General features: G+C 39.8%; 1 protein-coding gene across 3 annotated transcripts in view; it reads right to left on the bottom strand.

The window, feature by feature from the left end:
* LOC138634136 (voltage-dependent T-type calcium channel subunit alpha-1I-like) overlaps window positions 1–21,939 on the bottom strand; it is a 75,498-nt gene extending 53,559 nt beyond the window's left edge. For all 3 annotated transcript variants that reach the window (XM_069720792.1, XM_069720794.1, XM_069720793.1), the window contains exons 1-4: window positions 21,833–21,939; window positions 14,790–14,923; window positions 7,790–7,887; window positions 2,720–2,879 (exon numbers count right to left, since the gene is read on the bottom strand). In XM_069720792.1, the coding sequence (XP_069576893.1) occupies window positions 2,720–2,879; window positions 7,790–7,887; window positions 14,790–14,923; window positions 21,833–21,922 (482 nt within the window). In that variant the 5' untranslated portion in view covers window positions 21,923–21,939. The remainder of the gene's footprint in view (window positions 1–2,719; window positions 2,880–7,789; window positions 7,888–14,789; window positions 14,924–21,832) is intronic.
* Between the last annotated feature and the right edge of the window lie 2,544 nt (window positions 21,940–24,483).

The raw sequence follows: 24,483 nt of genomic DNA, 5'->3' as shown, positions 1-24,483 counted from the left end.
CTCACTTTTCATCCCCGTTTCACCTTACATATTAGTTTCCTCTCTCATTTTCTTATTTTTTTTCTACATGAGAAGCTCATCAGGAAAAGGATGACTGAAAATTGTTATGCAACCACAGTTGCTCCCCTCAGATGTACTCACTCAAGCAGTACAACTTTGCTTTACACGACATTCACCTTGTGAACTCTTTTACTCCCTCTTTATGTTCTTGTGTTTGTCTTTTATGTCTTTTGTATTTTACATCCTCTTTGTTTCTCTCCTAACTTTCCCTCTATCTTCCTTTTCAGTATTCTTTCCCTTTCCCCCTCCTGTAATTCTTCTCCTTTCTTCTTTTAAAGACTCCCTTATTTCCCACAACGACCTCCTTTTGGCTCATCTCCCTTTTCCCTCTCCTGTCTAATTCTCTTGATCTTACCCTGTCTCCTTCAGTCAATAGAAGTATGGATACAGCTGACATGTACAGTAGAATATCTCCTTTTATCTCTCTATTGCAAACAATAAACATGCACATATAACACACATGCATGTGCACTAATACCAGGATCAATAATAACACAGGAGATGTTGGGCTTTACCTCTTCCTGATAAGAGAAGCTTACTTACTATGCATTGATTTGGTAGCACAACTCGGGTATGCACCAACACGCTAAGCTTACTACGGCTTATAGTACAGTAGAGTTAATACAACAGTGTTTTGACACAAGAGGCTGAAAACAGAGATGGACAAAAAAGAAACGAATGCAAAGAAAGGATGTCAGTGGGATTGGTGCTTCACTAGCAGTGTTTAAATGGAAGAAGGGATAAATACTTAAAGACAGAAAGGAAGAAAAAGAAGGAGAGAGAGACCCTGTCAGAGTAGTGGAGCATGAATGAAGGCTGTTGCCCCCCCACCCCTCCCCAACCAGCCGCCGCTGGTGACTTGGCATTGCACAGCATGGCACGGCAAAACCTGGCACCACACTGAGAACACACCTGCCAATAGACACTGAGGCGGAGGGGATAATCAAGGCAAGGGAGTAACACAAGAAGGAGAGATTCCAGTGGTGGTTTTAAGTGAAACTGTGAGACTGATTGGTCAGAAAATGGATGGCAAAATGGAAGACATTCCCTAACCAGAGAGAAAGACTCAGGAGTTTGTGGATCTGTTGGTTTATATAACTTCCAGATGAGCATGCCTGGCTTTAGAAGTGACCTTGGCCTTTTCTTTGCACATTTTAGGTGTCAATCTGTCTCCACAGTGAAGCTCTAAATATGCATCTTTTTCAAATTGCAGAAAAAAAATAAAGCAATTCGGCATGTCTGCAAGAATAAGGCAAAACTAAACAATGAAAAACGTTTGGGATCAAGAAAGGGAGGGGGTGAAAGTGAATGCTGCACTTGACCACGACACTTAGCCTACTCCATTATAATCTCTCAAAGAACGAACATTAGCCCTTTACTTAGCATAATAGTCATCAAGTGCTAACTCAGGAAGACCTTTCTAATTAAGCACTCAAGTACCCTGACGAACCTGTATAGTATGTTAATACAATGCTTTCAAATAATATGCAAACTTTGTTTAGATAATAAGCAACACTCAGATCAATGGGAGATGAATGCAAAAATCCAGCTGCTGCATTTAAATGCAAATGTGTGGGAGTTAAATGTGTATCAGCAAGAATGCAGGAAGAAAATTGTTATTTCTGAAGCTGGACTCAAATATTGTCTTCTGATACACTCCCAAATAAAAATAAACCAATATAGAAATTGTTGATTAAAAAAAAAATAAAAAAAAAATCCTACAATGACTCGTGTAAAGGTGTTAATGTCAGCTCTCGACCATAAGGGGGAGGACAGACAAGGAGGACAATAGCTGCCGGACATGTGTCTCCTTTCATCTGGCTATTAGATCTGCCATTAGTGTATGCTGTGTCAGCATAACCGGAGACATTGCACAGAAGTACAGAGTAGTATACATGACTTGTATACATATCAGAACACACACATCAGGGGCATGCGCCTTTCTAGTGAGCTGATGCCAGCATAAAAAGGAAACGGAGAGAATGACATCAAACACTGCCGAATGCTGGCGAATGTCACTCACGCACAACAGACACAGTGGGTGACGCTGTCATGCAGGGTCATGAATATGGAGGCGTGCAGCTGGAAACTAATCACCTTCTCAGTTGCAAAGTGGGACAACTACTGTTACAGTTGCTTTGTAGCTTGACAGAGTGAGATGGGAAATGGAATAGATAGAAACACTGGGGGATGAATTTATGATACTAAAGTAAAATAATGATATATCTTCTATGAAAGCCCAGCAAACAGGATTAATGTTCCAGTATGAGAAAATGGCGTTTTCATTTTTAAACTGTAAAAATGGAACAAATGAAAAATTAGATAAGACAGATGATGGATTTATTAGTGTAGTATATATTTTTTTACAAGTATGACGTGAGGAAGAGGAGAAGTGGAAAGCATGAAGTTTAAAGCAGGTCAGAATGATCTCTCCATCATCATAACCGTTGATTTGAACCCCGGTTTTCACACACACACACACACACACACACACACACACACACACACACACACACACACACACACACACACACACACACACACACACACACACACACACACACACACACACACACACACACACACACACACACACACACACACACACACACACACACACGCGTACACTCTACATACTGATGTACAGTGTTTCACTCACAGGGTGAAGTTCTCCTCAGGGTAGCAACGGTTTCTAAGCAGCCCTGCCCACAGTTGCACTCCGATGATGCCGAAGATGAAGAAGACGAAGAAGCAGAGCAGCAGCACGTTGCCCAGCATGGGTAGAGTGTCCAGCAGCAGGTTCACCAGGATGCGCATACCTGTGCATTTCAGCAGGTCAATCAATCAGTAGCAGATCATCACAGACTTACACAATTGATTAAAAAACAGATGTACCATTTGCATGCAGACTGCTTTATCAGGCGGGTGATCATGGTCACGTGTTTTAGCTTATCAGTACTACTACTGAATGTAGTACGACCACATTCAAAGCATTACATTGCATTAAATTGCTTTGTGAAAGAAGTTTTGAAAGAAAATATGATTGATGCCGGAAGATTATTTTTCATGGCCCATTTCTTTTCAGTCCAGAAGGTGCTTTGATGTTTTTTCTGCTCATAACTGATGAGGAGGAAGCCGGTGTGGAGGGTTGGTTAACAACATGCAAAACAAGGTTTGTAACTGGAGTCTGGCATTTGGTGAAGTTTATGTTTCTAAATTATACTATTATACAAGATAAAATATCAAGTTTTATAATGGAATACTAAAAAGAGTAAACAAATCATGAATATATGGCAGGGGATTATGTTTTTACATATCCTTTTAAGGCAGACTTTTCAGACCATGTACCGCTATCTACCCAATTGAAACGCCCAAACACCACGAAGATACCGAATCCGATGGTTTCATGCTGACATTGTTGTTACGCTATGTTAGACAAATTTTTACTTTTGAAATATTTGCATGATTAACTGATTTTTAAATCGTTGTAATGTGATGGACATATGTAATAACTGTTGTCTGCAACTGTTTCTGCAAAACTCCAGGCAGAAACCAGGTACAGCCTCACGTACCACAGTTTGGGAATCACTGCTTTAAGGTATTTGTTTTAGGAATTTATAAATATTTGAACATCATTCCTAGAGGACAGAGTTGTTAAAATAGCTGTTTCCTTCTTTTTTGAACATTTGAGTGAGACATTCACAGCAGCAGTTCAAATTTAGCTTCTGACAGCAAACTGACTTGAAAACATACAGTTAAGAACTCAACAGAAAAGTGGGGGAAAAAAAGACACACGGATGCTTTGCACACACACACCAAACAGACAGAGTGGTGGTGAGACAGTGGTTGGTAGTGGAACTTAACAGCCTCTCCAGAGGAGGTGGTTTGTCAGACAAACACATCTCAGGCAACAGTTGGAGACTAAGCGTTCCCTAAAACATCAAGAGCTTTAAAGCTACAATATCAGTGACACAGAATCCTAATTAGGCTACACCAGGTCTCATTCATGATTAGACTAATTGCGGAAATGCGAGCGTGTCCCCTGTCGAACGATGATGACCTCATCCCCTGTGGTTGGGCCTGTCCCGCTGGGATGACATATTGAGACTGTGATTAGTGGAACATAATGACAGCTGATTGGACTAACGAGAGTGAGAGGTGAGACCCACTGATGAGATCACAGCAATCCCGCACTGGCACCTCGCAGAGGTGTGTCTGTGTGTTACTATGAGCGTGACTATACGTGTGTGTGCAGCATCTCTTCACTTATCCAATGTGTTTGTGTTTTTCGGTGCCATAAACGGCTCAACAGTAGGTTAATGTCTCACAACAGTGCATCAAAACTGACGGTAGAGGAGCACAGAAAGACAGCGAGATGATGACGATAGTGTTTACAAGAACGCAGACACCTGTAGTTTACTCACTACACAAACATAAAACCATGCAAACACAAAAACCTGGTGCAAAAAAAAGAAAGTTGAAGTTCATTCAAAAAGGTTCTCCTCACTGCTATCACTACCTGCTACATTCAAATTAGTATTTATGTGTTTACTCATGTTTAAATGTTCATTTATTGAGTCAGCATAAAGTGTGATGCTGTATGTGTATAATGAATTTAACCTGAATGATTTAAATGTCATTCATGGTTAACTATTTGCACTATTTGGAAAACTTTTGCTCCAGTCATTTAGAGTTGTGAAATGTGTGAATCTAATCTTTTTGGGAGTAGAAATTGGAAATACTGTCTGAAAAGCACAGAAGAAATCATTTTTCATGAGGTGAGTGTTCACCTTTATTCCTTCTTTGGCTAATTTGTCTCAACAACTGGTATTAAATGAAAGCAGTAGCGTTGCCAGCGTGTATGTGTGTGTGTGTGTGTGTCTCTGGTGGGGGCTGGAGGCGAGTCTAAATGTATTTGTTCCCCAGGGTTCTTGTCATTAGGCCACTGTTCCATTAGGCCTAATTGGGTGAAGAAGTGGAGAGATGGATGGAGGGGAACGAAGGGTGGGGGAACGAGATTGAGACATGGCCTGAGGGTGTGCCGAAAAACAGGGAGGGCCAAAGAAAGAAAGCAGAAAAGAAAGGGGAAAAAAAAAGATGCACGCAAACAGAGTAGAAATATTTAATAAAAAAAAAGACAAACAAAAGAGACCAGAAAAACAGAAGCAGTATGCTATCACACAAATCAGTCGGACCTTTTTTTTTCTACATTGTCTGTCTCTCTCCTTTTCTATCTAACTCCATCTCAGTCCCCTCCTGGTGATTAACGGTTTGCCAGCTCCTGCTGTTCCCGAATACAATCGGATGCCTCCCTTTGCGCCACAAAGGAAACACATTTACAGCTCCAGGAGAGTTCCCATCACTTTCATTCCCCTTCCCCCCCTTCCTCTCCCCACCGACAACGGCATTCCTGCTGTGTCGATGGTTTCTGAGATACAAACTTCCAATGGTTTTATTCGGTGTCAACGTTTGGCAAAGGTGCGTGATGCGGCCACCAAATGGCTGAGCATTTGCTACCGTCCGAGCAGGTCTGCCGTTTCGGTTTTCTTTTTGGGACAGGAGACCCTGAATGGCAAAAAGGTTCCCAAAACGCCATTTGACAAATGGGAACATTTCAGACGATTTTGTCGCCAAACGGCAGATTTCAGTAATGCTTAATATTTTGACATTCGGAAATGCTTTGAATGAGCAACCCAGGTTTTCCAAAAACCTGGAAAACTTGTGTGAGGATTACAAATGGAGGTGCGTGTGAGGGGTCAGGATGTGCTCATGCTCCCGGTGTACCTGTGAGTAAAGTAGCAATCCAACAAAACAAAGAACAAATAGCTTTATCCCCACGCTTCCCCACCCCTAATGGGGTCACAAATCGGGGACGGAAACAGGAAACCAAACACTTGTGACATGCTGCGTACTGATCACAACACAAACAACAACAGCATGCATGTCACACACAGACAACTAGAGTATCAACAAATGTAAATAAAAGAAACGACCGTAAGACTAGGCGAATCTGCAATGTATAATACACACACACACATAATTTGCATGCGTCTGCTGCATATGAACTACGCATAACGAGGCCGAGTATCTGGAGATTCATGCCGTGATGCATAATCATCTCCAGAAAAGAAGACTTTTTCACAAAAACTTGTCTTTGAAATACCGCACACTCCGCTGCATACAATGTCTTCTAATCAAACCACTTGAAGCGTAATGAAGTCAACATATATATATTTTCTGAGTGCTGCTGCTGTCTGAAACGAAGGGCTGAGTAAGTTCATCACTGATGGCTTCACCTGAAAAGTAGTTTGTCCTTTGAAATGTGTTGACAAATGAAATCAATTCCTGCACTGAAGGCAGTTTTTTCAGGTAATTACACTAAATACCAAGAAGCCGCCATAATTGGACGCTTGAATGTTGAGCAAAAATCTTTACGAATTTGTTGAAGGTTTGTAGTAGAGGTCTGTATTTAAAAGTGTATTAGGGAGAAGGAGTTGGATACATGTTGAAAACTGAAAATTAGATAATCACCACCACGAGTGGTTAAATAATTAAGTAAAAAAAGAATGAAGGCTTGTGGAGATAACACAAAGTTTGAGGCATGTGTGATCAGAGACCACATATCTTGTGTGTACACTCAAACATCTACACATAGCTCTCCTTATATTAAAGTCAATTGGTTTTTTTTTATTTCACTGTTGTTGCCATTATCGAGCTTCTGAAATGGGCCCTCCTAACTCCTTCCACAGTACCGTGGCCTTCTATCTTTAAGAAAAACCTTGTAAATTGCTGTCCTCAGTAGTTTTTTCTAAAGTATTTGTCCCCAAGTTTCAAACAGAATTACACAACAGGGCTTTCATGCAATCAGCTCCATCTGCCGCGGACTCATTTCATAATTTCATAATTTCAAAGTGGAAGAGACAGTCTCTTTCAATGACAGTTTCTAAACGAATATACTTTGTCTGGCGGAGGGAGGACGAACTGTGTGTCACTTGATAAAGACTGAACCAGAGTGTTATATTCATTCACTGATGATGTGGCTAATAAAAATATAAAGTAAAATAAAACCAATTGTCAATATAGTGCTTCAGTGCCTTTTTATAACAAGTACGAAATAATGCCTTTCTTATAAAATCAACAGAGAAGGATTACATTTGTAACTATTTTCTTACACTTGTTCTCCCAAAATTAGCATTAGCTTGGCTCGAAGTTGTGGAACAAAGTGATGAGACCAGTCAGAACTGAGCTTGGGCCGGCTAATTGCTGCTGACAATGATTAAGGGCTGCCTGTTGATGCAGCAGGACAAAGAAATCAATAGGAGTTAAAAAGTTTGGCAGAGAACGGAGTTTTAGATGAGAGAAACAGGGTTATGGTCACACAGTGATCAGTGTAGCAGCATTAATGGACGGTTTGTAAATCTGATAAAGCCGTGACTCAGAGCTTGAGCTGACTGTGTGATTAAGCATAAGATGAATGTTTAATGATGCCCACAGGGAACAGGTGGCAAGCGGATACAAAAAAAAAAAGGCCAGAGATGGATTACATACACATGAATTTTCATGTAGATGCATTTGAACTTCATGTGAACGGACAGACATACATAACCACAGAGACAAACTACAAGCACCAGCATACATAAAATGGGCTACACAGTCACATGAAAGCAAATTTACATTGCAAATTAGCACACACACACAAACACGCAGAAAACACTTGAAAGGGTCTCACTTGGCACTCTGTTGATAGCTTTGAGAGGCCGAAGGACCCGGACTGTCCGGATGGCTGACAGGTTGATGTTCTGCAGGTCCAGTGAGTACTCTACCATCCTGGATAGACAGACGCAGAAAGAAACAAAGAAAGAGCACACCGGTTAACCTTTTAGTGGTTGTCTCGATGAACCACTGCTTCAAAATATGAAAAAAATAGGTTACCGTTGGGCTTTGATTTAGTCCCACCTGTGCCATTTCACAGCTGTGAGCCTCAACTGTATGGGGAAAAAAAACAACCTACTGCACATGGAGCAGCAAATGTTGGGTGGGAGGGGGGGGTAAAGTGACAAAGCATCAAAAGGGGAGAATAACATGAAAGGGAGGTGAGGAAGAGAAAGAGAAAGACAGCAGGAAAAAAAAAAGAAAAAAAAAAAGGGAGTCATTCTATTCTAAGTGTTGCCCGCAGGATGTTGTGGCTCAGTCAGAGCCTGGCATCTGTTAGCAAGTCATTTCCACAGCATGGCTAAGCTGTTTGTGCCCCCAAACCCAAACCACTTTCACAGGAGAACGGTTACGGTTCGCCATGTGTGTATGTGTGTGTGAAAGCAGCACCGTGTATGTTTGAATGTGCCGCACGCTACTACATGATGGTGATTATCGACAAGGAGATAACTAGAGTTTAACAGTATACGTGTAGGACATGACAGAATAAACGCCATTGTGACAAATGGTGTGAATTGTATAATAGGAGTTAAGAGTGTTTGTGCAAGTGTGTGCACAAAATTAATGTGCCTGGGGCGACAGCAGTGTTGGGACAGCATGATTCCAACAACAACAACACCGCCACCACAAGCTAATAACACCCAAAGCACATCCGCTGGCTTTGACAAAACAAGCCAAGCTCACTGTCTCTCACATAGGCCAAGTTATGAACCATGTCATTTACAATAATGTGGTACTTTATTGATCCCACAGGGAAGCTCTTTCCATTTGCCCTTCACCAACGGCAGAGTCATCAATAGTGTAGCACCCCAGATCACACTTAAGTAGGATTACTTAGTGTTAGAAGAGTTTGAACTGCTGTACAGCTGTCAGGCAGTCGCTCTAACCACCAGCAATTTAGACATAGGAGTGAAATATCCCCCCCCAAAAAAAGGTCCACACTTTTTGGTGAAAAGCTTACCCCCTTTTTTTTCAGCTGTGTCAACAGTCTTTTTTCTTTTGTTCGTAAAGTTTATGGGCTGAAAGAATCCATCTTTGGAAGGATGTAGAAACATGTCGCAGACCAATTTACTCTTGCCGGTTTAGTCGAAAGCACAGAAATGCCACGTAGCAGCTTGATGAAAATGTCAAAGTATAGAGAAGAGCAGTTGTTTTGAGGGCAGGCTTCTCCAGCTGGGCATAGTGGTGTTATTACAAGCCGCTTCAAACACAATAGTATCTGTAGCAGTTCTAATGATTTGTTGTGAGCTGCTCGGAGACTGAACAGAAGACTAAAATGTCAAAAGGGAGTTTTAAAGCTATTAAAACATACATGCCGTCCCTCTTCTATTCTACTTGTTTTGATATGTACCTTGATGAGGTTATGGAGTACTTGATGAAATCTAAGACAGATAAAACCCACCTAAATCAAAAACATCTGCACGGTTTAGCTGGTGATCCAATTACATCTGGATGACACACAATAGCAAATAAAGTGAAGGAGAGAACAGAAGATCACAAATGTGCCTGCATAGTGTGGGTCTTTAGACATGTGTGGGTCTGTGGGTGTGTGTGCATTCATGCATGCATTGTGTGTGTGAGTGTACGTGTGGGCTCTCTATAGAAGTGTCTCTTCCTGTGCACATCAATCAGGCCGATGTGTTTGGGAGGGTAATTAGTGGACTGCCGCAAGCTTCCCTTTTATGATTGTTCTGTTTTTCACGCTGCTTTTTTTTGCTTGTGACACCTTTATCTCATTCATGCTTTTATGTGACTAGTCTATGTGTGTGGGTGTGTGTGTGCGTGTGTGTGTGTGTGGGGGGTGTGGGTGTGTGTGTGTGTGTTCAGGTTCATATCAATGTAAAATGTAGAGCTTCGGGGGAAACCTTGGGCAGACGTAATGAGTCACAAGGAGAATAACTTGAATCTAGACATGTAAAATCTGTACTGTAAAATAAATCTTCATCTTCATCAGAGTTCACGTTGAAGCTTTGTGTCAAGAAATATGTGTTTCTGCATCATTCACAATAAAACAAAATGTTTGCCTTTGACAGTTAAAACAAAAGCAACAGGTTCATCTTTGAGGATCTAAAAAAGTTCTGAATATTCTGAACAGCAGTTATAGTGCTTTCTTGTTTTGGTTTATCTATATTCATAACACAGCTGCCAAATGTGAAAAGGGCAGGCCCACAAGTTGTCATCCGGTCCAATTCCTTGAATATAACTATGGCTTGGTATTGTTCAAGTGGTTGATACCAGCTTTGAAAACTTGATTTCGATACCGGTTCCCGAACAATATTTATTTTGATATCTCCTTTGAAGAAAAAGAAAATGACATGATACATTACAGCACAAATCTCGTTCCAGCAGTTTAGACGGGACGAGTGTAACCAAGGTTTTCTGTTTACCAATGTTCCCTAAAGACTTGAAGTGGAAGCTATCGCCACATGCTACAATTTACCGATAGAAACGCCTCACATATTATTAATAGGTGCAAGTTTTCCAAATGCACACACAGCGCACGCAACTCGGACACATACGCGGCCAAATATTTGTTTGAAAAAAGTGAAATAAGGAGACCTAATATAAGAAACCGATTAACTTTATCTATGTGGGTGGGCTGCTTGATCATAGCCCATGTACGGTAAACACTGATGCTTACTGGCGCTAACATTTATTGCTGCATAAACACAGCAAAAGTTACATGTTTAAAAACAAAATTCTGTCTATGCCATAAAACTATCCAAGTGTGGTACCCTGCCCTGCATACTGTATATATGAGATACATACATATAAAAGACAGTGTCATCCAGGTTCAGTCGAGATACAGCTCTTTAACACACTTCCCATCTATAAACATCAGTCTTTTATCATGTCTTTGACCTATATTCATTTTAACCCATCCTACGCATACATTACAATAGATAAATGCAGATGGATGCAGTAAAAAAAAAAAAAAGGTCATGCTTCATCGCTGTATCAAGAATCTCAGTGTCACTACGCAGGGAGACGTGATTTTTACTGTCATAGTAGATACTGGACTGGGTGTGGAACATAAGTCTTAGTGCAGTGGATTAGGCTAAAATAAAGTACAGTAGAGAAAATAAAAGAGATTTTCAGTAGGCACTTTCTCTGCGGCAGGGTTAAGAAGGAAAAGCACCAAACTCCTTTAGGAACCTGTCTGGACGAAAGCCCCGTCTGTACGGAGTGTCTGAAGGGGGGACGACATGTCAAAAAGAAAGAAAGAGGCAGAAGAAGGAGGCTGAGAGAGTAAGACGGTGCCTGTGGGTAACAGACATGGAGCTCATAGCTGAACGTCGGCTGTGATTTGGCCGGGCGAGGCTGGCACTGCCCTCTGCAATTAGCCTAGACGCTAATCTAATGGATGCTGCCAAGAAGAAACCGACGAGCGAGGTGTTCACACAAATGCATAGACAAACACGCACACAAACACAGATTAGACAAACTCGAAGAGCGTAAGCCGACAGGCTGTAATCTGTGTGGGTGACTCTGCGCCGCACACACACACACACACACACACACACACACACACACACACACACACACACACACACACACACACACACACACACACACACACACACACACACACACACACACACACACACACACACACACACACACACACATACACAAACTATGAGCCTCCACTGGGGATAAACTGATTCAGTTCAAATGAAGACGAATGTCCCTCCACCTACCCCGGGAAGTCTGTGGCTCTATCGTTGTTTGTATGCAATTATGCCAGCCACGCTCCCTATCAATCTCCCTCCCTCTCTCAAGCACACACAGTCAGCGCTTTAGAGGACATTGCATTGACTGACATTAGTTTCCCGACGACTCTCCTGAATAACCTCAACTACTACTTGATTAACAATAATCCTTCACCTAACCTCAAACCATGTCTTCACACTAAACTGCAGCAATGATTCATGCTGCCAGGTCTTGCTTATGGTCCCCAAAAAGGGTGGAGTGTCCCCTCAATGTGAGCAATGCAAGTACACGCATACTGTACAGACACGTGCACACACAGATTTGCTTTATCACCCACGTCTGTGCGTCTCATTTCACTTGGGTTACAGCAGCTGTTTTAGTAGGTGTGTTCGCTTTTGTTTTGTACACATGCATCCGTCTAACGTGTGTGTGTGTGTGTGTGTGTGTGTGTGTGTGTGTGTGTGTTTCCCGCAGTAACACAATCCGTGATGAACACTTTACAACAACTTGCACAACATCTTGCACAGTATATGACCGTGGATATGTACAATGTGTTCTTGTGGGTAGGTGAATGTTGAAGAGGAACTTTTTAGAAATGGGTGTCTCTCGAAAGCTTGATTTTGAATTTCCAGCTCTTGTTCTTTCATTACTTTCTTTTTTTGTGTCTGGGTGCCAAACTAATTCCCTTTCTATCTAGATATACAGTTTATGCAAGTCATAAGCATCAAAACTACATTTGTACCATCTAATCCCTGGAATCAAGAAAGTCAATATTCTGGTGTTGTGTCAAAGCTTGTTTCCCTACCAGCTGGCAGAGAGACACAAACCTGACAACAGTAAGGTTTTATTTTAGTCCATCATCAAGTTAAGTCATGGAATTATTAGAATGAATTAGTTAGCGACAACCAGTACCCACTGTTTGTCATTTTAACTGGCAACGGGGACAAGCTGCGCCCTCTAAAAGCAGGAAGCTGCCACCTGAATGATTTGTAGACTGATCTTCGCTATTAAAAAGCTGGCCCTACGTCCACTCTTATAATGCTGTATGTATAATGAATCTGTAGCTTTAGTTAAGGCAAGACACTACAGGTGAACACGGTAAAAAAATTGAATAGATATCACCAATCATGTTTTTGTATCACCAGTTTCCTGAAATTTGACGTTTTAGTATGCAAATTAGGCATTATCTAATTAAAAATGCATTAATTTCCCTACAATTATAGAACATCATTCTGGATATTGGATAACCCGTGTTCAAAATTCTTGTTTCATTTTGCTGCCATGCATACAAAGGTTTTCTGTGGATATCTCTTTTAATCACTCTATAAATCAGAAAATAATGTCAGCAGGCACGATAAAAAAAAAAAATGTTTTACCACATTTTTCAGAAATAAAACGTTAAATAAATCAGGTTATGAATAATTTAGGATCAAACCCTTTGGTTAAGTCTTTCAGACTATAGAAGTTTGATATGTGTAAGTACAACTGAAGTTGAGATATTTGATTCAGAGTATAAGAAAAACTAATTTTGAGAAATCTTTAATTGTACAATACATATTCAGAGGCCGTTTTCTCAAAATACGTTTTTTTTTTTAACTTACTTTGAAAGAGGAATCTTCACTTCACTTCAGGGGTTTGTTCATATATCATTCATAGCCTGCCTTATATAACATTTTACATATGCTCACTTGTCGTGAACTCAGGTTAAACCCACAGATGGAAGAACACAAAGTAGTCAAATAAACACCTAAATGGAGGAAGATATGTTATGCAAGCAAAAGACACCAAAATCTCAAAAAAGCTATAGTTTTGCCTGCGGTGATCAAATATAACTTAACTACGAATATGCTTCACATGATGTTTCTATACTGTTGAATTTTGACTGTTGCTTCAGTCCACAGAGGTTCATTTTTGAAACTTAGCAAAATGCCAAGTTGGCTTGGTAACTGTTAAATGTGCAATATATATATATATATAAATAAATAGATATGAAAAGAATGAATTTGATGATGATAATGAATTATTTTTTTAAATAGTCTTAATTAATTAAAACTGTATGGATGACAATTGATGTCTATAACAATACTTCTTCTTTTTTTTTTTTTTTTTCCACATCTGCAGTTTGGTTTCCTTAGCTTTATACTTCCAGTCTGTTTAGTGTTCACACTGACATTTTAAAAACCGACCAGGTGTTGTGCACATGAAGCCACATGTTACACATAGGTTACTCATTCATTTGACAGTTTTGGTAACCTGTCATGCTGCGTCATTGGCGCTACACAGACTTGCTAGAAGAAAATGTCAAAATGTCTAGACTGACTGAAAATTCGGCTGCTGCACTTAACAGGATTTGATGTCTCTATTAAACTCTAATTTTAATAAGAAGTTTATAAAGCACATGGACAAATAGTCCCAATTAAACACTAGTAAAGATGAGACTGGAGTGATAGTGACAGATTGCTGTAATCAAAGCTTGTTAGGTTGTTAGCCATTGCTCTCCAGAATGACGCATACGTGTTTTCTGATCTGACGCCACAATCGACAGGTCAACATCATTTTTTGGGAGCTTTCTAAAACTGTTAGAAAACCCAGTTTCAAAGATGAAAGCATTTTCTGATCTGACAACATGGAGACAGTCCTCACTTCTACAGGAAGCCTTATGTCACTTGTAGCCTACTACAACATGTAGTTTAACTGCATTTGACTAAATGGCTGGTTTTTACTTCGGAGGTATCCATGGATGACAACATGATGGGGTAAATGGTAAATGTTGTGGTTGGTCATAATCTTTTCATGAATACTCTTTCACCATCCAAAATTAAACACAAAACCTCGCCAGAATTGATCAAATTACACCAAACAGGGCCCTCACTGTAGACACTATATTATAGGGCTCAGATCATAAGTACAAGTGAACCAATTCAGCCATGTACAATAATGAGATGTTGAAATAAATCATACAATAATATGACATAATAGACATAATGACAGGAACCACTGAGGTGTTGAGTTTGTTGACTCACTCTCATGCCTTGATTTTCAATAGCTAGAATTAATGCTGACATTATGAGATAGTTGCTTACCCAGTCATGACGATGAAGAAGTCCAATCTGTTCCATGTGTCTCCCAGGTAACAGCGATGGCCAAAGATCCCCAGAGCCACCATCTTTACCACCATCTCCAATGCAAAGAAGATGTAGATGAATGCATCAAAGGCCTACGAGCAGAGAGGGGGAGATAAAGATGGAGAATAGTGAGCAAAAGAAGGAAAAATATATTTTTATGGTTGAAACACATGGACCAGGCATCTGTTTCGTCTGGTGGCGGGTTCATGAAATTACTCGTCTCAAGCCGTTGACAAAGGTCCCTCTTCATTCCACCTCTGTTTTTCAGTGAATAGAAAACACACACTCTCTGATGCGGACAAATTATTCCAGATTTTGAAGAGTTTCTCCTCGATTGTTTACAGTACAATTTCAGAAATCTTTTTAAAAATGTATCTCGATACGACCGCAAAAAAATTAAAGACTGAGAAATTAAAATGCAAATGGCCTCTGACGCTAACATGCACACTTCTTAAGCTTCAAGCTATTTTTGGGTTCGACCATGTATCTATTCAAACACTTCAAAACACCGTGACCCTCTATTTTCTGCCTTTCAAAAGCCATTTAAAGTGCACCTTAAGTGTGGCAAGTTTACACTCCAGCTAACTCATCCCAAGGCTGATAGGACAAATTAGTTAATTACTTTCCAACCAACTGCCCTTTTAAACATCACAGATTATGATTTAAACAAACTAAATTATGTGTGAGGTTCAAGTCTGATGTGGTGTTGTGTTTTTGTGTGTGCTCTCTGGTAGTGACTATAAAAGCACTGGAAGTGGAAGATCGCTGCTATTGCGGTGATCTGAATGACCCAAAAAAGCAAACTGTACGTATGCGTGTGCTCAGAACACAGTCTGCACTAATATAATACCAAACAAACCATATGGTGTTCAATCTGAACCAGCCCACGCTGCAATACTTGAATCACAAGAGAAGTAAGAAGTGAACAGGACAAATACAAAAGGGAGATTCAGGTCAAACCTCAAAGAAAACAAAGATGAAAAGAGAAGGAAAAAGCTGGTGAGAATAGAGAAAGAGAGACAGTTGAGAACGTCTCTGCCATGTCCTGCTTGCATTATTATGTTCAGATCACTTGCTAAACCGCCTAATGTTTTTTTTTGGAACAAAACTCTTTCCCAGTGCTTCACCCTAGGCTGTATGACTGTGTTGCTGCCTTGTTGCATATTCCTACACCATATAACTCAAACTGCTGGCTCTTAACACAGACATTTCCAGAGCCTAGAAATTCAAATTAATTCATGGACGTTTGCTAAAAAGTCTTTGGTCATAATCTGGCTTTTTAGTTTGTAATCCATCTCCACCAACAAAACACAGCAAGCTACATTCTTCTATGGGATAATCTGTTTAATCTTGAAATTATATATAATTTAAAATATGACTTTTTAGTTAGAATCTAAATGTAAAATAAATCAATTATATGAAGTGCTTGAATGCTAAATTTTCACCTGATCTTAACTGCTTCTCAAATATCCAAAGGCAGGATAAAGCAAGACTAAATATAATAATGCTTTAATACATTTAACAGCAATTGACACAAAAAAGGAAAAGGTCTTAAATTGCTGAAAACATGCAATATGTGTACAGTACAGTATATTCAGTCCAACTGAATGCTGCTCTAAGTTGCTACTGTAACGTACAGAAAGTACACACTGAGAATACAGTTGGTGCACTCTACAAATCAGATGGCACGACCCGATACAAAGACTGCAATGGGAAAACAATTTTCCACAAGCACTTTGAGGTTATTACCTTTTCCAGGCTTCGGGCAGAAGTTAAATGACAAACTAGAGACTTAACAACAAGCCACAGCAGGCTGGAAACCACAGATATGTGGTGTGCTGTATTTGGACAGCCAGGAGTAATACGCTTCAAATGGAGGAGAGTTTTTTTTTTTTTTTCCCACTCAGCATTGATGAACAATTGCAAGATGGTGTTTGCAGCTATAGGCCACACTGAATGAGATAAATGGAGTGGGAAATTTTTTGAATTTATTCACACTGCAGCACTGGCAGTCGAACAGGATGTTTTTTATTGTAAAGACATCTGATACAGAAACTCTCTTGTTCTACAAGTATGGACAGCTGTCTGTACTAGTAATTTTTGAAGATCAATATCTCTAAAAACAGAGACAGATCTGATTTGGTGCAAATCTGTGAACCTGTGGTTGCTTGAATGCAAGCATGCATGAGACTGTGAATGTGTAAATCTGTGTTTTCTGGCTCATGTGCAAGCATGTGCCTTGCGTGTAAATATACGGGCATGACTGTGCCTTGTAATGCAACTGAAACCAACATGTGTGTTCCATCACTGCTCATTCACACACACGCACATACAGATAATCACGTGCAGCAGCCAGAATTCAATAGGAAAGATGAGAAAATCTGTCTCATATGCTGCCTAAATGATGTTTTGATAAATAATGCAGCCTGCACGCTTCACATGTAATCCGACATTGGCTGCACCAGTCAAATCCCCGTCGTGCTCTGCTCTGAGTCAAAGGGGAATGAATTCATCATAGTTATTTGTCCCTGCCGCCAGCTTCCTCTTCAGTCAGCCTATCAGGTTTCATCATCAACATGATTTGTAAAGAGGCTTGGGCTGTCTCGTGATGGGCCCTTTCATGATTTGAAATAGGACCTGATGTGAAAGCTACTTTATATGCGATCATTGTGCCACTTGTTTGGAAGGAGGAGAGGACGCGGTAAGTAGGTCATTAGGATTGCGATCGTGGACCATTTAAAAATGAAGTTATATTCTGTGTGTCTTACTCTACTTGTGAAATGAGGAACTGACAAAATTCATCAGTGTAGAATACCAAAGGCACCATGAGGACAAATGGTCATTTAATGCTCCAGGACAAATTGAGCAGGAAAAGGAACAACAGACAGTCGTTCTACAAAGTGTCTGTGTATTTTATGAACATTTGAGCCTCTATTATGGTTAAACAGGTGCTGATTTGACGATTTAATGAATCTAGTCCCATCCCAATATATATTTCAGGAAAATAACTACTTTCCATTTGCGGGAAACAAACAGGAGTTAAATCAGGCCATCCACTTCCTTAGGTACAATTTTCCTCCTCTTCTAGGGGGTTGTGTGTGTGTGTGTGTGTGTGTGTGTGTGTGTGTGTGTGTGTGTGTGTGTGTGTGTGTGTGTGTGTGTGTGTGTGTGTGTGTGTGTGTGTGTGTGTGTGTGTGTTTGGGAGGAGGGAGGGGGGTAATTTACTGATGCTTAAAAGGAAGTATCTATAAAACAATTGAAAGCATGGTACTGTTTCCTGTCTGTCAAGAGGTCACCTGAACGTCTTATAAGATATATCACTCTGCTGTTTATCCAGCTTTAGTATGGCATTGTCATTGTGGGAAATCGTTTTGTAATAATTAGAGAAATCGTACTATACCCCAGCCCTGTTTTTATGCATTGACCAAGGTCCACACCTCACCAAGGCTTCTAGCTGCTGAGGGCCAGGGCGCTGCCTCATTACATATCCCAATTTAACCCCTCCAAACTGATATCTGAACTGACCCTGTGGTAATGTATACATTGTTTGTGGCTGTTACTGTGTTTCTTTCTTCCAGGAAGTGAGATGGGTATGCTCTGAGGTCCAGAGAAGCATGTGAGGGCCACTCTTAACTATCTAAACCCTGTCAGCAAAATCCCTCCTGTTACTATTAGCAACCACGAGAACAGGACCCCTCATACTACCTGGGGAGACAATGTGCTTGTTAGAGAGACAAAAGATGGAGGAAAGGGGAGAGAGAGTGTGTAGGATGGAGGAATGGGATCATAGGGATGAGTAAAGTCTGCATTGGAAGGGGTGGGGGATAAGAACAGGTAAAGAGCAAGTGAAGCAGAACGATGTAGTGCAGTTTTAAAACAGCAGTGAATACGTATTCTAAATCTGTGCACAATGAAGAGAAAATCCGATGAGATAAATAAACCTATTACAGCTAGGTCTGGAGGGCTTCATTTGATATTATAATCCAGACTAATGTGCTGTAGGCAAGTGAGATATGGCAGTGCAATCAGTCAACATAACAACAAGCCAAATGAGACCAACCAGCTACAAAAAGCTCATGTGCACGCTACTGTACAAAGGCTTTCAGTGTCAATGGACATTAAAAATCGCCAACCAAAAGCATGCAAGGCAGAATTAGGTCGTGCTTGTCACACCTGAAGTTGAGCCTGCCAAATTTACTTCAGTGAAGTGCAATTACAATCCCAGAGGTACACTCTGGTCCGTGGCCAGCTGGCAAATCACCCAGTAACTAACACATTACCCACAACAGCGCAACATGGCTTACAGAAACAATGGGGGAATATTAGCAATTTGAAGAAATACCAAGTTAGTGCTCGAGAACATTATTGCATACATTATGAAAATCTGACTAGTTAGTAACTTTTTTTTTTCAGTGATGGATCAATCAAGTCCAAAAGCAATGATGATGTAATCACAAGAAAGAAAAAAAAAGTACCTAGAGTCATTTTGAAAATGAGGTCCATGGTTCCCATTACATGAATAGCTATAATTTAGAAAATAGTACATTCAAATCATCTGATGTGGTGAGCTGTATATACACTACAGCTGTTAGAGCCCAGGGGACAGCTGCTATAACAACAAAATGATAAACCAATTTGGATTTTTGAAACACTGAATGATAGGACTATGGTTAGTTCGATTTTTACCTTCAGCAAGACATGCCGTACTATTTATATAGATTTGCTTGTATATATGCTCTAGATCAGGGAATATTTTCAAAAGATCCTCTCAGATACCATTGGACTATTAGTGCTCTAAAACTTGTCAACATAAATACTTCATAGTTGTACATGTTCATAGTTAAAAACAGAAAAATACATTTGAATTTGAATCAATTGAATGTTGAAAACTTGAAAGATTAATAATTGATCTTAAAAGCTTTCAGAAAATGAACTGCTCTAATAAATGTTTTACTAAATATTGTACAGTTAAATCTGAATTTAACTGCTTCAACTTCTGGGAGAAAGCTCTGAACAAATCCTAACATAAGTTATCATAACAGTGTTACAGAATACATAATTAAACCTAATACTTCAGAAAATCTTTATGGAATACTTGCATTAGCTTTCATCCCATGGGTGTCTCTCTTAATTCTTGAAATGAGGTACATGTACCTATGGTGCATTCATGAACGTTGGAAACATATGCGTGAACGCATCTGGAACTGGGAATATCCCACTAGGAAAGTGGGATGCTTTTAGAAGTAGGTATGACGTGTTCGAACATAACAGTTTGTGGTAAAAGGAAGAAATGTACTTTCTTCGCTAGCTGTGTTAAATGTTATTCACACGACATTACGTATGAAACAAACATAACAAACATTCTTGCCTTCTCTAAAGGGTCCAGGTTCCCCATCCGTGTTTTCTGGTGGGTGTTTTCCTCGCTCACTCAAGGAAAAAAAATTCTGTTTGGCCCTTATATTCTCGGTGCTTTGTAATCAAATGCTTTTTCTTGGATATCGTCTTTATGGCTTCACTCGTAAGCACCGGAAGTCACGTGACATATTTCAAACGTCATATATCAGTGGCTAAACTTTCTTAGTTTAGTTATCTTGAGCTTAATCTGGTAATGTGGATTGACAGAAATATTCCTCCATGATGGAAAGCTAACTGATGTCCAATCGACATGATCGCCTCAATCATATCGCAGTTTCTATTGGCCCAAAGCTAACTTGGGTGAACCTACTTGTCAAATATTCTTTGACACAGAAGTGTTATAAGATATAGGCTATATTAATTGTGTTTTTATTTTTCCTGAGTGTCCTGTTGGAACCTTTTTTCCAAATCTATGGCTGTCAGTCACCAACATATCTCTAGGAGCACATTCTTCAGAAAGTAACTACATGCATTTAGTGGTTAGGTCGTTGTTTGTTGCCATTTTGTGACTTTTTTCTTCAATGACATTTTATCTTTTATGCTCAGGGTATGACATTATGAGGAGAATAGATGTGGAGTAATGACCGAAAATACAAGAAGTCATTTTATGCATCCAGCAGGTGTGGAACCGCTCTGGTGCACGTCAACCATACTTGCTGTGTGACGGAAGAATATTGAGTTTTTAATTTCCTACGTGGATATGCAAAACCCGAAGAGGAGTCGTCACAAACGTAGTGTGGAATAAACACTAAAACTCTTGGTTTACCAAAGAGCCAGCGGGATTTCGGCAATATCTCCACTTAAAGTATAAACATCTATGTACTGTGTTCTGTCAACTTGGTGGACACTTTGTTTGAGCAGGTATTTTGTGTGGTTTGTTGTTTTATGTTTGGCTCTTGTTGGCTCAGAGGCAGTTGGGTTGTTTCACTTTCTCCGTTCTTTCTATCGCATCATAACTCTCAACTCCTAAGTACAGTAATTGTCCTCAGAGTTGCTAAAAACTACCATTCTTGTGATGTAGTCTGGCAAAAACAAAGATCGACTTGCTCAAAAACACATTAGGAAATAGGTTTTCTTAATAATGCTTTGCTTTGATACTATTTTAATTGTGATATATCTAAATAATTCATTGCAGTTATACGTGTGTGTATAGTTTGCTATTTTATCTCCGATTTGATATATATAATAAATTGCAGTAGAATTAGACTATTACAGTCTGTAGGTGAAGCCTTGTCACCTGTGGTGTTTGTGGGCATCCACAACCACAACTGCTGCGACTTTTTTTCCACAAGTGTATTCTCCTCATATGTGGCTCGATATTAATTGATTTGCTTAATATAAAACAATAACTAAATCCCAATTCCCTGATCATAGAGCAGGAGAAAATATAAATGTTCCAGGAGGCAAACATTCTTTCTATACTGTATCTTTGCATCGCAGCTTGAGGAATAATGACAAGAAGAGTGGTGATTGGCGCTGAGTTTATTGTGAGTAATTGCTTGTTTTGTTCTGTCCCCTGGGTTATATATGTTGTTAATATGTTGTGCTCACACAGAAACACACAGAAACACAGAGGTCCGCCTTACCTGCAGGATCTGGCAGCGGTCTGAGGTGCAGTCGATGTTCTCGCAGGGCTGGTACATGCCCAGTGTCACACAGTTGAGCAGGATCACCATGATGCTAATCCTCTCGAACCACGTATTAACAGGACTGGGGTTAAGGAGCATTGCAGCTGAGGAGAAATGCACAGTCTGTATACATTTCAAACAGGGCTGCAGTGGTAAAATATAAAGCTGATACACCCTTCCTTATCTTAGCCACTCTATAGGACTGTGGATTGTGATGTGGAGTCAATGTATTCCCAAACTTGTCCTCTTCTAAATTTTAAGATGTATGGCATGTAGGCCATATGTTCTTTCTCTTTATGACAATGAAAGTGAAAAACAGTTTGAGGATCTGCCCTGTGATGTAGATCTGTCCAAAATATACTGGGTTGCCCGTCCTTCTACCAAGCTTCATGAAAACCGGGTAATGTTTCCGTAACTCTACTGATCAATAGACAAACAAACAAACCATACTGAATACATAACCTCTTTGGCAGTTGTCAAAGCTGATTCTTTTCAATGGTCATATTTGATTCATCATTACAGGGGCTGTTTATGAAGGGATTTTTTTTTGGAGAGTAACTCTGATTCATTTTGCTGCATATCGCCACAAATAAAAAAACAAACAAAAAGTTTATGTCATCTATCTGAGACTGTCATCTTGAAAATACAGTGCAATACGGTGCTGCATGGTTGTTAACATGTACCATGAATGTTCGGTTTAGCACCCTTTCCTTTATTAGACAAAACATGCATATATACAGAAAGTAAGCAAGAAACAGATATTTACTTCACAAATTTCAGTATATGTGAAGATGACTCATTCAGAGCAACTGACTCATTCACAGCATACAGTATAATACAGTAAACTGGATGCATCACATCACGAGTGCTAAGAGTTCACACAGCTGCTTCTCTGCCACTGAGAAATTCATCAATGAAAATGAGGATGAGAAGTATCTTTCCAGCCAACCTATGTTTACGAGGCTATTTGATTGCATGAGTCACATAATCAGACCCATGACAGAGTAAATGTGTATATTACTGCCTGAGTCTGCCAAGGCACAGAGCAGAACACCTTTTAAAAAAAATATTTATTAAAAATGATGAATCATACATCAGTATAGACTAAAAAACAACAACTCCAAAACAGTACCAATGCAATTCAGAATTAAGTTATTGTTTTACAACACAAACAATGTGTTTGATACACAGCCCGGCAGCTCGCTACCTCCCCTCAGTCACCTTTTCCTCTTTCTTCTCATCTTACAATGTCACCTCGTCACCCTGCAGGGTGCTCCACCACCCTGGTTCACAACTGCACTATATCTCCAGATGCACAGCAGGCACATGCGGTATAGCACTTCTTTCACAGCTAATACAAGATAATTGTGTCAATTTGATGCAATGCTGACATTAATAAACTGGAAAAAAGCTCCACACGCTTTGCCATATGCATATGGTAGTGGGGGTGTGTGTGTGTGTGTGTGTGTGTGTGTGTGTGTGTGTGTGTGTGTGTGTGTGTGTGTGTGTGTGTGTGTGTGTGTGTGTGTGTGTGTGTGTGTGTGTGTGTGTGTGTGTGTGTGTGTGTGTGTCATAATCGCAATAATGTAGTTTAAAACTCTCATAGCTTTTTGCGTCTTTAATATCTTAAGCCGTCAGCTTATGTTCCTGTAGTTCTATACTCTATCCTCTTAAGTCTTTCGCTTTTGTCTTCCTTTTTGTATTTGTTCTCTTTACAGAATGAGCTTAAAGTCTTCTGTTTTCATGGACGTTGCACTTAAAGAACTTAGGCTCTGCGGTAGTGTGAGCTGCGAATGTGTCCGTGTGTGGCATGCAAGTGAACACATTTGAGTGTGAGCAACACATTTTTAACATGGATAATTGCTACAAATGAATCCAACCCAGTACTCGACCTTAACGGTACCAAAAGTTCATTGCATGAAAAATGTATCAGCCCACGTGATCCCAATAATTAATGCAAATTCAACCTCTGCAACAAAAGCTCTGCATTATTTTGTAGAGGCTTACAATGTTGTTAAATTCCCCCGATTTCTGCGTTTAAGCTACTCAGTAAAGCTGTGTTTTAGGCATTTCGACACAAAATAAGCCTTTCCAAACAAACCTGCTTCATCAACAAAAGTAACTCATCGTTTACAGTCAGCAGGGCTCTTCAACCTCTCATCAGCAAAACAAACCGCATAGCGGCTGACTAAAACTGCAGAACATGAGGTGAGGGGGTTTATGGGAATCATGGTCTCATTATGAGAATACCAATCTTCACGTCCCTGTCAGTCTAACAGTAAGTGTTAAATTATATGAATTTTATACAACCTTACAGTTATAATAGATTATTTTTTGTGTGGATAAATTATGTGTTGCATTATAATTCTTTAAAATGCATTGAAAGCCCCTTTTTGTTTTGTTTTTACAGAAGATGAAGCCCATGTATTTTATCTTGTCGTCACAGATTGTCTGTTTTAAGCTACGTCATTTTACACAGGAATTGTTTTGTAATTTTGAGTCCATGGTTTGTAAAGTTTAGAAATGAAAAAAGAACATGAGAACTAAAATATTGTCAGCTCTTTCTGTGATGTGCAGAAAGAGCTGCACATTGTCATAGCAAATCATGA

Source organism: Brachyistius frenatus, unplaced genomic scaffold (assembly GCF_029030835.1).
Source record: "Brachyistius frenatus isolate BFR_SWC_R1_liver_20210118 unplaced genomic scaffold, ASM2903083v1 Contig_251, whole genome shotgun sequence".
In the NCBI taxonomy this organism is placed as follows: Eukaryota; Metazoa; Chordata; class Actinopteri; family Embiotocidae; genus Brachyistius; species Brachyistius frenatus.
The sequence above is the reverse complement of the archived record's forward strand: the minus strand, read 5'-3'. Positions and strand labels throughout refer to the sequence as shown.